We start from the raw sequence: 13024 nt of genomic DNA on the forward strand, positions 1-13024 counted from the left end.
TAGAATACAATGGACATTCAATTTGCTGTAGCCGTGATTTTTATATTAAATTGTGTGTCTTTGCAATTCGGGACAAGTAATAGCATGGCTAGACTGGAAATGGGACAAGGCACAATACAGAAACATAAGATGATTGTTTTTTCTCTCCATGTAACCAATAACAATCAGTAGTTACTCCGAATCAGAGTTCCTCACATCCCTTAACATTAAGGCTAATAACCAGTTTTGTTATATTCACCTAACACATTATGCTCTGGCTGATAAACGGACATAAACAAAATAAATGGCATTTGGATCAGGTCATCATTGTAACAGTTCATTGACCACTCAACAAACATGTTTATCAGCCATTCATTTAAATTCACTTTAAAATGTCATTGAGTAGGTGTGTAATCCTGTAAGCATTGTTTTTTCTCTGAGTGATACTTAATTTCGGTAGAACATTTTCACTTTGGAGCACTTTTTCCCCAAAAATGTTCCTTAACAACCACCCTCTGACATCAGCCATCCAAAGGATCCATAGTTAACATTGGCATTCATACTTTTCCCGAAATTCTTGTGACCCCCCCCCCCCCCCCCCCCCATTCACTTTCACTAATTTTTAAAACAAAATCCAAAACTATACATCAACACACAGATAAAACATTTGTGATAATGGATCCCAACAATCATAACCCTGTGTAAGGGGCTATAACTGGTCATAACATAATGCCAGCTGTTGTAGCCAGCTGTCATTCCCATACCTTGATATGACATCCTGAATTTGTTGGCATTACTGTAGTATATACTTGCTAAGAACGTACTTGCGTGTTGAAGTGAAAATGTTCATCCTTACATTTTGAACATCAAGGTGGTGTAAGCTTTGGTGTCATCTTTTGCCATTTTTAATGCTTCTGCAGCTTAACCTCTCCATTTGCATATTACTTTTGTCCATATCTCCTTGGTTTATTTTTTGATTCATCTTAGTTTTCCCCCTATATATATATTCCCCTCCCCTTTTTTTCTTTCAACTTTATTTCCCCAGTGTCTTTCTGCTGAGCTTGACTCCAACAAGCATGATGTTGAACGTTTGTCCAAAAATCTGGAAAAGCAGATACTAGATCTGGAGCACGCGTCTAAAGAAAGTGAAGATGTTAAGGCTGAGAAAGGCCAACTGGAGAAGCAACTTTCAGATGTACAGACCAAGCTCTCTGCCCTTGAGGTTACTCACCGGGAGCTTTCACTCAAGAACGAAGAACTGCTAATGACAAGAGACAAGCTTTCAAAAAGTCAAGAGGAACTACTCACAAACAATAAGCATTTAGATGGAGAAAAAAATTCATTAAACAAGGAATTGGAGAAGCTCAAAGATTTTCTTAGGGAAGTGCAGAATGAAAACAAAAACCTGGAGCATGCTGAAGGTGAACACCAAGCCAAAATTGAGGAGCTTGAAAGAGAAAATGTAGAGAAGAATCACACGCTCTTGAAGAATCAGCAGGACATCCAGCAGCTTGAGGCTAAGAAGAAGCAGCTTCTTGAGGATTATGAAAATGCCTGCAAAGAGAGGAACAGACTTGAGGAGGAGCTTAGTGGAAGCAGGTTCAAATTGACATCTGAGAGGGACAATCTAGTTTTGGAGAGAGATGCTGCCAGAAATGCAAACAAATCTCTTGATGCCAAGAATAATGAATTGCAGACAAAACTTAAGTCCTTGAACTTGGAAAAAGAAGATCTCACAATGAAGAATACCCAGCTGCAATCCCTCACAGAAACAACTACAAAAGAGAAGGTTGAGATGTCCACTCAAATCAATGCTGCCATTTTGGACAAACAGAGCCTTGAGGTGGCCAATGTAGAGCTCCAGAATCAGTTTAATCTCAACAAGAAAGATCTTGAGAGTTCTGTACGGGATTGTGAAGAGCTTAAAGCCTCAAAGGCGAGCTTGGCCAAGATGCTGGAAGAGTTCAAGACGAGCAGTCAGGTTACTGATTCTGAAAGGCTTCACCTTATGCAAGAAAAGGAGGACTTGCTTGCTTTCCAAAGAAAGGTCTGTGCTGAGAAGGAGGCACTCCTGACGGAAAGTGAAGAATTTAAGGAGAAACTTCAGGTCGCAACAGAACAATTATCTCAATCCAAGGAGAAAGTTCAAGAAGTATTGTCATCATTTGAGCAAGAGAAGCAAGCATTTCGCCTCCAGACTGCTGAAAATGAGATGGCTCTACATGCTGTACGGAAAGAGAAGATGACTGTAGAATTGGCAATAGAGCAACAAAAGATGGAATATGAGCATTTGGTACAAGAGAAGGGAGAAATAGAAGAGAAGCACACAAAAGCAATATCTGAGAAAACTCTTCTTTCTCATGAGCGAGATAAGCTAGCTAGTGATATCCGTTCAATGAAGGACCAGTTAGATTATTCCTCCAAAGCTAATGCTGACATAATTCAGGAGAAGTCCAATTTAACAGCAATGGTGGATGAGTTCAAACAGAAAAAAGATGAGGTTGAAGTCGAGAAGACCTCTTTGAAACGAGACAAGGCAGACTTAAAAAAGCAACTGCAGAAACATTATGCTGACATTGAAAGTCTTGAAAAGGGCAAAACTGAACTTTCTCAAGAGCACAATAAACTAAAAATGGATTTCGAGCAAGTCCGTTTAGAACTTGATAACCATACCAAAGATCGTCAGCTCCTGCAATCACAGCAGACTGAGGCTGACAAAAATAATCTGTCCTTGCAAAAAGAGAACCAGGGTCTGCTTCAGCAGATCCAGGAGTTAAAGTGTCGGACAGAATCAGTATCAGAGGCCAAAAGGCTTCTTGAGACCCAGCTTCAGGCTGAAACTGTTGAGCGGAACAAAGTCACTTCAATTAAGGATGGTCTCTCAAAAGAGATTGAAGATCTACAGAAAAAGCTGTTCACACTGACACAGGAAAATGCAGAGATTTCTACTAGCCTTAAGAATGCCGATGAGCAAAATAAGTCTTTTACCGTGGGCGCGGAGGACTTGAGCACAGAATTGAAGCAGAGAGAGCAAGAAAACAATCAGTTGGCAGACGATAAACAACAGCTTTCATCTAAACTGGAGGAGATGGGCAAACAGATTATGCTCCTGGCCACAGAGAAGGAAGACCTTTTAGCTGTACAGAGTAGGCTGGAGAAAGACATTTCCTCTCTGCACAGTAGCCAAGAGAGTAGTCTTGGGGAACGTTCAAAGCTCCTCGGAGAGATGGAGAAGTTGCAAGCTACCCAGAAACAACTAGAGGTTGATGCCAAGGCCCTACAAACCGATAAAGACCTTATAGAAAAACAGTGCAAGACTGCCATTGAGGAGGCATCGACTTCTGCCATGGTGAAGGAAGAATTGTCCTCCAACATTACCAGCGTAAAAGCTCAGAGGGATGCCCTGCAAGTGGAGAGGGATGAAGCCACCCAGCAAGTCACACAGCTCGAGTCCCAGCTCAAAAATGCTCTTTCTAAGCAGCTTGAGGTATTCCCGTAGTAACGATCGCACCTAGTAACACTCACACATTAGATTGGCTGGGGCTATGTTGCATCCAAACTGCATGCCTGCTGCTTTGTCTTTTATTCACACTTTTACTTTTTCATGTGTAACTTTCATCTTCCATTTCACTAACTGTTGTGTATTACCTCTAGCTCCCAGCCTTAATATGTTCTTTCCTGTGGGCTTATAACGCGATCTAACTGTAGGATCCATTCTTAAGGGGTTACATGATTATGTAGGTCTGTGTGTTAATGTTTCATATTTAATTTGATTCCTCAATTGATTTTCACAGCCTTACCAATAAGTGTTAGACGTGGGAGTTTCTCAACATATTTCAGCAAAATTATGGATTCTAATGCTATGAAAGATAAAAACATCACATTAGAAACTATAGATCCAGTAATCTGCCTTATGGTATAATTTAGCCCAAAGTTGGGCTTGAATCCTGGCAAAATCCCAACTAGACTGATAATTTATAAATTAAACGTAGTGGAAAGAGAATACAAAGCAGCTGACAGGGGCTATAGAAAGGAGTACAGATGTTTTTCTATCACGATCGATTCAGTGATGATTTGAGAAAATTCTACCGCAGGAACGAGTCCGGAAATCATCAATGCTAGCTCTCCTGGTTCTTCACTGTTTTCGCCTATGGGAGTTTTGAATGGGTTTTTGGCGCGATGCTTCTAATAATCTCTCTGGGCAACGCTGGCTTAATCAAACGCGAACCAGTGTTTAGTAATATCATCTTCACACACGAGGACCACTTTTATGAGTTTTGAAGCTTTTACGTGCCGTTAAAAGGGCGGCTAGCTAGCAAACGGCTAAATGAGACTACACTGTTGAGTCGATGGGGATATATACGTCAATAACGTCACCACTTCAAAGGACGAATGCGGAAATATCTTTCCCTCACCTGGTTCAGCCCGTTCAGCCCGGGGTAATCAGTGCACACATCAACAACAGTCCAGGTTGAGTGCTGATGTGACCTGGAAGCCTATGCGACAGTGTGTAGTTCTGGATTAGCTTAGCTCGAGCTTTTTACTTCTAGGGCTCGCATTTACGCTACAAAACTCATGAAAGTGGTCCTCATGTGTGAAGATTATCCGACTGAACTCTGGTTCACGTTTGATTAAGCTTGCCTTGCCCAGAGACCTTATTTGAAGCATCGCGGCAAAAACCCATTCAAAAATCCCATAGACAGAAACAGTGAAGAACCAGGAAGTCCGGGACTTCCGCGTTCTGACTACAAAAATACGTCATTCCTGCGGCTCTCTATTATCCTTAAAAACAGTTTTCCTTTCAATTACGTAATTGAATGCATACTAGTCATAATATCCGTTCTGAGGCCACAGGTTTTCAATTATTTTTAAGTATTGGTTATTTTCCTTGTATGGATTAATATTTAGGTTGTTAATTCTGAATTGGAATGAGCACTGAGAATGGCAATGAACTGACATTGGGTTAACTAATCCTATAGTGATGCAGTCTACCTACCTCAGTCTAACTAGTATGGCTAACATACAAAGCATGCAATAAAAGAAAATCACATTATGAAAACATGCACTTCAATTAAAAGTATCTTGTATCAATTGGTTGGGGTTAAAAGGGTGTTATAATTGGCTTCATCAAATGAGCTTCAAATCTCTTAATCTGGATACAATAAATGTTGACCTCAACCAATCCCTGTTCTCAGACAGCCTAAATTGAAATTATTTCTCATATCAAAACATCCTTCCTCATGTACTATCCAGGCTGCAGGGGCTTCTGGCAAGACCGCCGAGGCCCTAGAGCAACTGACAAAAGAGAAAGTCAGTCTGCTGCAGCAGAAGAATGAAGTCCAGGCTTTGCTGGAGGAGCTCCAGAGCTCCAAGCAGGAGATGGAGACTCGGGTAAGAGACGAGCCAGGCTGAATTGTAAGCAAGTGAAGTTTTTTTTTAAGAGAAAGAAAGGTTTTGCAGTGTGTTAGGATGCAGGAGAAGAGGAAGCCACAGGCTGAGATAGGCTTCAAGTTCCCCATAGTTTGTTTAATGTGGAGAGACCAGGAATTTTTACATGTTCAGTTGCATAAAAAAATACAAAATGGTGTTGAAAACAAAAGACAAAATAACTCAAGAATAACTACCAGATTGAAAAGAGCAAAACTGAACTGGAACCCATAGCTTAGGCTAAACCCATGCACATTTGGGCCCTAGCTATCAGGCCAGGGGTCCTGTCTCTCTACCTGGCTGGATCAAGGCAGTGAGCTCACTCACACACAAGGGTGCTAGCCGGCTAAATACTCTTAGCCCCTCCCACAAACACAGAGCACTTAACAATGCAATTAACACAGCAATACATGAAGGGTCTTAATTCAATACAATTACCATCACATTGACAAAACCATGTAATCAACACTATAATTGCAACAACCTCATCATTCTGATGCGTTAAAAATAGGTATAGGTATACATACTTTAACCCAGCGATTCCCAACCATACATAGAGGCCCCAAAGTGTCACAACTCATTTAGCAAACAATTTCCTTTCTTTGTTACTTCTTCTCATCCACCCTTCCTCTTTTGAAATTGAACTCTTCTGCTTGAAACTCTCCCCCGTCCGTTCATACTTGCCGTTGCTACCATCCTCTCCTTCCTACCTCCTCTCAACTTGGGGTGGAGCCACATCTTTGAGATGTGTGTCTTGTAGTTGAAAATGTGTTTCTGCTGTCCTTGATTTAGCTGGAGTCGCTGAAGAAAGAGAATACAAAGTACCAAGAAGATTTGAATGTATCCAAAAAGCAGCTTGGCTCAGAAGCTGAGAAGAGGAAGAGTCTGTGCCAGGAGATGTGAGTGTATTCTTCATTTTGGCTTTAAGTAAAACTGAAAACTGAGTCACAATTTGCACAGTAGTGTATAGCATTGAGTGGTTTAACTGTTGAGACATGGAACAAGGTTTTATTGCTCTTACTTTAGTTTCACATGCATTCACTTCTTCTGCCAAGCCATCAACAAGCGTATTTTCTGTGAGCCACCTTTGTTCCTCAGATGATGTTAATATTTGTGTGTGTTCAGTGAGGAGCTCAAAGAAGCCATGTCTGTGAAGTCGCAATCCCTGCAAGTCCTGCAGGAGGAGAACGGCAAGCTGAGTCAGCAGCTTGATGGCAACCGCAAGGACAAGAGCGGTCTGGTGAAGGTACAGCGCTTTACCTGGCTGTTTGCTTCAGAACATTCATAAAAAATGCTAACATGAAATTACTACATACGTAAGCATCAGAGAGTTTTGTATTTAACTATTGAATTACTGTAGACAAACATGTTTGATTTGCACCCCCCCCCCACCAGATCAAGGATGAGCACTCCAAGCTCAAAAAACAGTTTGAAGAGTTGAAGCAAAGGTAAGGGGATGTACGTTCATTTTGTGATGCAATTTCTCACTTTACAGATCCATCGGTGTTGTAAGTCTGTTGTCCAAATAAAGAGCTTATACAGTAGAATCCTGTGTAAACCATGAATGCTTTCACCTGTGTGACGCTTGCTAATATGCAGTTATAAAGTTTTATTTAGTTATAAATAAGTGTATCGTGTGTTAATGCTGTTTTTTCCTTCGAAGCCTGCCAAACAATGCCTTCAGGTATTCCACGATTAAATGTTATATCATGTCATTCATTGTAATGGATGTTATCATTCAATACTGCTGATTTATTAGTCATGTCATTGCGCTGACTGGTACTTTTACACCTTTTTATTGCGGTGAATTGACATCAGGTTCTGTTTGCATTTTTTGTTTTGCTATCAATACCCTTTCAGCAAATATCAGTGTTCAAGTTAAAATGTTTAGTTCCAAAGGTTGGAAATCCACTGAGAACCATTTTAGTCAATTATTTTGATCTTATTATTTATTTATTTTTATCATCATCCTGGAAGCTCTTGTTTTAGGTGATGTGATTGTATACTTCTGCCAATGACTCAAGTGCTTTGTATTTGATAGTGAGAGCACCTTGAAGAAGGAGTTGGGCAAGGAGAAGGCCACCCTCCAACAGTCTGTCCATAAAAACAGTGCCTTCATCTCAAAGAAGGACCAGGAACTGGAGAACCTGAAGAGTGAGGTGAGAAGCGAATGCCTGAATAAGACTTCAGTATATGTGTCTTTTTGCTGCTTTTTTAAATTTAATGTTAAAGTCCCTGGAAACCAGAAATATTTCTTTATTATTTAGCATTTTGAGTTCATCACATCACAGGACCCTATGTTAATAAGCCACCAGCCAAATTTGAACGATGATGAACGTCGCAAAGTATATAAATTTAGGTTTGACAGTCATGTCAAAAGTCATGAGAATCAATTCGTTTTTAGAGTGTATTTTCTCCCGCGGACTGTGTGGCGTGTCCCGTCTGCAGCAGGGAAATTTCTCTCTCTCTCTCTCTCTCTCGGAGGAGACCTCTCTCTCGGAGAGAGAGGGAGAGAAGGAAAGAGAGATGGGGGGGGTGTGTTCGCGCGTTGCTCCGCGCATAGCGTACTGAGAGGAAGAGATCTCTGCTCTGCCGCTTCGAGTGCACAGCGCTTCAGTCTCTCTCCCACTCTGTGTGCTGTGTGTCGAGCGCTATGCTGCCTGCTCTCACTAGTCCAGAGAGAGAGAGAGAGAGAGGACACACAGCACACAGAGGGGGACAGACAGACACTGAGCGAGCGCTGAGGGGACAAAGAATGGACAAAAGGAGAAGGGCGAGTTGCGCGCGTGTACAAAGGTTATATAAAGCTTATGACGTCATAAGCTCCTGCATTTTAGCACCTCGCGCACTGCTCTCTTCAATGAGGAAGTACCTTGTAGAATCTTGTAGAAAAGTGTCGATTTTAAGGCTTTGGGTTGAAAGTAATGTATAATAATTTCTGAGGCACACAATTACTAACATAAGGCCCTAAATAACATAGAACGTTTTTGTGGATTTTGGGTTCCAGGGACTTTAAATTAATAACCATGTTTTTTAATTGAAAATCGAAAAGAATTCCAGCAATGAACGGTGTGGCTTTTCTTCCCTCCACAGCTGGCTGTGTTGCATGGGGAAATTGTCACGGTTAAGATGCTGCAGGGTACAATCCAGGTCTTGGAGAAGGACAAGACTCATCTCCAAGAGCGTGTACAGAGCCTGGAGAAGGACCTGGCTGCAGGACCCGACGCCACCAACAAAACCTCAGGTGACGCCTGGCTTCAACCCTACAATTAATAGCTCTGGGTGGCCTAATAAAGAAATCGAGGGTGTCTGTCTCGCTGTGCTACTAGAACAAATATTAATTTATTATATTAATATTCTTATTCTACCCTCCCCCCAGGTGATGCGGTTCTGGACCAATTGAGAGAGGATAAGGAGACTGCAGAGGGACAGGTATACTGTACATGTCTTTGCTCTTTAAACCAGAATTATCCCAATAGTAAGAACAAACATCCTGGCCACCGTCGATGATGAAGTCTGAGTGTTTTCTTTTCTTTTCTTTTTTTGCAATGTGGAAATTCAGAAAAAAGATGTTTCCCACTGCTGGCTGATAGTTTTCTGGTCAATATTAACACAATATCATTAATATTCCTATTTCTGTCAGTGGTATGGAAAGTCTTTTACTGAATGTTATGCTGTTTGTATTTATGCGCTCGACATTTAGTAACAACAACTGTTTCTGATGTCTGCCAAGTACTGCCAAATTACATTTTAAAGTCACTGTTGAACTGTAAAAAAACAAAAAAAAAAGCATAGCTGTTACAGTATATTGTTTTACATGAGTAAAATGAGTCTACATTAATTTTGACTCTGTCTACAAGCATTTCTCCCACAGTGGAATACTAGCATATCTCAGATCCTTCAGTGACTTCTCTGATGGGGCTTTCAGAACAGAAGCACAAATGCGCAAAAGAGGAAGTCGTACAGAAGAAGCCCAATTCATAAAACGTATAAATTGTGCAATGTGCATTTGGGATTCTGGGCTGGAAGCCCTGTAACGCCTCAGCTTCTCTTTGCCTTGTTCTAAAAAATGTTCAACTTGTATATGTGTGGTGGCCTGCAGAAACCCTTCACATGCCGCTGCTACATACTGTTGGTAATGAGCCAAAGTAGGTAGAAAACGAGTTTTGCAGGTATTTTGAGTGATTTGGTTACTTTCATCTTCGTAGTACATCATGGTTATATATAGGGGAGAGTTTCAAATTTATGGACATGTCAAAAAATTAAGATGTCAAGATTTTCACCATGGGAAGGGTTTTTGCAGGCCACACATTCTTTGTCTGATTGCTCGGGTATGTTGTCTGGCAGTAGGCAAGTCCTTCTAATTTGAATCTCAATTTTGTCTTCCCTCTCCTCCAACTTTTCCTCAAATCCGTATTCCTCTCCTCTTCGCTGTCTCTGATGTTGGCAATGCTACTCCACAATCAGGCAGCGGTTTGTTCATGTTTTTTCATCAGCTTCACTTGTGCATGTAGATTCGTATGTCCGTGTGGCTCTTGCTCATTGCATTTGGTGTCAAAACTACTAGCTGTCTCCCAAAGAGGAATCAAGCTTGATCGCTGCAGACCTTTTAGAGCTCGATAAGCTTTTCAACATTGAAAATTGTTTTAAATATATGACGTTTATCATTGATTCATCTGTTAGGATAGACTTAACTTGTAGAAAAAGGTGCTCATCGTAAGTGGGCAATTTAGTGACTCATTCCTAGCTGTGATTTCTCTTTGGTTGACTACTCACACTGGTGATGCTTAATTTTGCCTTTGAAGTTCGTGGTGGTGGTTTTCTGTAGTCCTTGTCACACGGTTAAGGGTAATTTCCAAATGTAAAACCATGGCACATAAATTATTGGACAGCCTGTATCTACATCATTGAATTTGCTGATACTAAATGTGTTACGTCTGGTTTGCAGATTGAGTTCCTTAATTCGGTCATCATTGATCTCCAGAAGAAGAACACGGAACTCAACGCAAAACTGGAGAAAGTGTCATTGGCTGCTCTCAATGGGAATAATGCGAGTGAGCTGGATAACTATGACGGGTGAGTTTAGAGTCCCACAGACAGCATCACACTTCCTCTGAGGGCGGTTTCACACCTGATAGTCCGCTTCTTTGGTTCAGACCTAATTTGAGAATGTTTTAATAGGTCCGGGTTTGCTTTCACAAATGCAAAAATCAAACAGTCCAGAACTATTAAATAAAGGCATGTACGGTAGTTGGAAATGTCATTTGATTGTTGGTCAGGTTCATGTTGGTCTTGATTTGGAGTGTATCTCAGCACAGACTGCTCACATGAACGCGTGTCAAGATCGCAGGTTTTAAAATAATGATGTAAATAAGAGTGAGTATTTATTTTGACAAAACATCAAATAAGCAAAAAATGAAACAACAAAACCGAAAACATAGGGTAAATTCTTAACAAAAAAAGTAGTCCGTATTGCAGCCTTTGAAAGCAACTTCTCAAAACCGTGATAATATCACGATATTTCCGAAAATCGCCCCAATCCTACTCCTCAGGGTTGAGTAAAGAGTTTGTGGCGGACTGGAGAGTGGTTGATTGGTCGGCACCAGGCTTGATCAGTGGGTAGAAAATAATTTTAATTGACAGCACTTCACACCCTAAACCTTCTTAGTTTTTTTTCCAATTTCAATTTTAACAAAATACAAACAAAACAAACCAACAAGGAAAGAAAAAAATAAACAAACAAAAAAACATATCGACAATAATGTGGTGATACCGTCCATATACAGTAGGGTGCTCATGTGCTTGTAAGGAATGTTGTGCGTGGGGTCCCATCCAACTGGGCAAGTCACCCACCGCCTCCAACCTCGTTGAGGTAGGCCAGAAATGGCTCCCAAATAGTTAGAAACTTATGAAGTGAGTTGTTTCTCAGGGATCTGAGCCTCTCCATCCTTATGACCGAGATCATGTTTGTTTTTCAGTTTTGACAAGGAACCCGTGAAGAAGAAGCCCCCGCCCAGGCTGTTCTGCGACATCTGTGACTGCTTCGACCTCCACGACACCGAGGACTGTCCCACGCAGATGCAGATGCCGGACTCTCCACCGCACACCGCCTACCATGGCAGCAAGGACGATGAGCGGCCCTACTGCTACACCTGTGAGGTCTTCGGCCACTTGGCCGATTCCTGTAACGACGACCAGACCTTCTGAAGCCTTTCCTCCACCGTTGTTGGCACAATCAATATATTTGCACATTGTTGGGTTATGCGGTTCTTATGGGGTTTCGGTTGATACGTGTGCGTCTTGTCTTCATTGTCCATGCTAGCCCTTAAGCGCTCTTATATGGGGGAACGGTTTCCTCAAAGTCACTCCCCAAAAATGTACGACTTCATGTATAAGATCTAAAGTCCATACACATAGTAACTAAAAGTTTGTGTTTGAAATCGTAAATGACTTTGGGAGAAAGAAAAAAAAAAAGTTTGCTTTGTTGTCTTGGGTTTGTGTGAGAGGAGATGGTGTAGGTATGATCCCGGGAGAGAGAGCGAACGCTCTCCTTCCGATCGATTAACTTATCAATACCCCGACATTGTTTGCACACCTTGTCGGGGTTACAAAGCTAATAAAAGGTGTTTATTTGAAACTGTAAATTACTTGATGGAAAGAAATGTCGGTTTTTGCGCAAAAATTGGTGAGCTATAGTTTATTTTTTTACACCTGGAAATACTATGTCCTCTTTAAAGGTTTGTCAGTATGTGTGATGATGATTTTGTCGAGACATGAGACAGAGTTTTTCTAGTTTCTTTTCTTGATGGGAGTTGGAACAGCAAAACCCAAGAACTATTTGGCTTTAATAGGAGCTTTTGTTAGGCTTCATGATGGAAGAATGAAAAGAAGAAAGCAGTTAAACCTAAAGCACTTCACACCCAAGTCCTCGGCTCCAGTTAAATGCCCTTCCTTTGCAAAGATCACCTCTGTAAGAAGAAAAAATAAATTATATACTTCAGCATTTCTGTACCATTTTGAATATCTGTATAAAATAAATGAAGTTTATGCATAAATTTAGAATCATGTTTTTGTGTGTTCCATGTCCTCAAAAAGGGAGCCTACTTTACATTACATACATTCAAAATTATTTTTCACACAAGTTAAAGGAACACTCCGCCCATTTTCAACCAGCTTTGTATCATTAGAACATCAGTAGCATATCATAAAACTAAACGGTTTTGAAGTCTGTCATTTAATGTGACAGTTATTGAGTGTTAAAGTGTGGACCAGTGACATCACTGGTCCACACTAACATTAATAACTCATTAACTCAAATCAACTCTCAATAACTGTCAAACTATTCATCATTCATCTAGTTTGACAGTTATTGAGAATTGATTTGAGTTAATGAGTTATTAATGTGAGTTAGTGTGGACCAGTGATGTCACTGGTCCACACTTTAACACTCAATAACTCAAATTAAATGACAGACTTCAAAACCGTTTACAGTTTTCTGATATACTACTGATGTTCTATTCTAATGATACAAAGCTGGTTGAAAATGGGCGGAGTGTTCCTTTAAGTTAATGAATGTCGTGCATCCAGAATATTCATCCACTCATTTCATCCTTTCACC

The 13024-nt window shown here is 40.8% G+C and overlaps 1 protein-coding gene across 4 annotated transcripts in view; it reads left to right on the forward strand.

Moving 5' to 3' along the window:
* clip1a (CAP-GLY domain containing linker protein 1a) overlaps positions 1–12433 on the forward strand; it is a 35729-nt gene extending 23296 nt beyond the window's left edge. For 3 of the 4 annotated variants that reach the window (XM_083644788.1, XM_083644790.1, XM_083644789.1), the window contains 10 exons: positions 1025–3466; positions 5233–5370; positions 6199–6305; positions 6532–6652; positions 6802–6854; positions 7448–7565; positions 8500–8650; positions 8786–8838; positions 10355–10482; positions 11385–12433. In XM_083644788.1, coding sequence (XP_083500914.1) covers positions 1025–3466; positions 5233–5370; positions 6199–6305; positions 6532–6652; positions 6802–6854; positions 7448–7565; positions 8500–8650; positions 8786–8838; positions 10355–10482; positions 11385–11613 — 3540 coding nt within the window. In that variant the 3' untranslated portion in view covers positions 11614–12433. The remainder of the gene's footprint in view (positions 1–1024; positions 3467–5232; positions 5371–6198; positions 6306–6531; positions 6653–6801; positions 6855–7447; positions 7566–8499; positions 8651–8785; positions 8839–10354; positions 10483–11384) is intronic. The other variant, XM_083644791.1, reaches the window with a different exon arrangement.
* Positions 12434–13024: the final 591 nt, after the last annotated feature.

The sequence above is a fragment of the Poromitra crassiceps genome (genome assembly GCF_964638095.1).
Source record: "Poromitra crassiceps genome assembly, chromosome: 10".
Classification (NCBI taxonomy): domain Eukaryota; kingdom Metazoa; phylum Chordata; class Actinopteri; order Beryciformes; family Melamphaidae; genus Poromitra; species Poromitra crassiceps.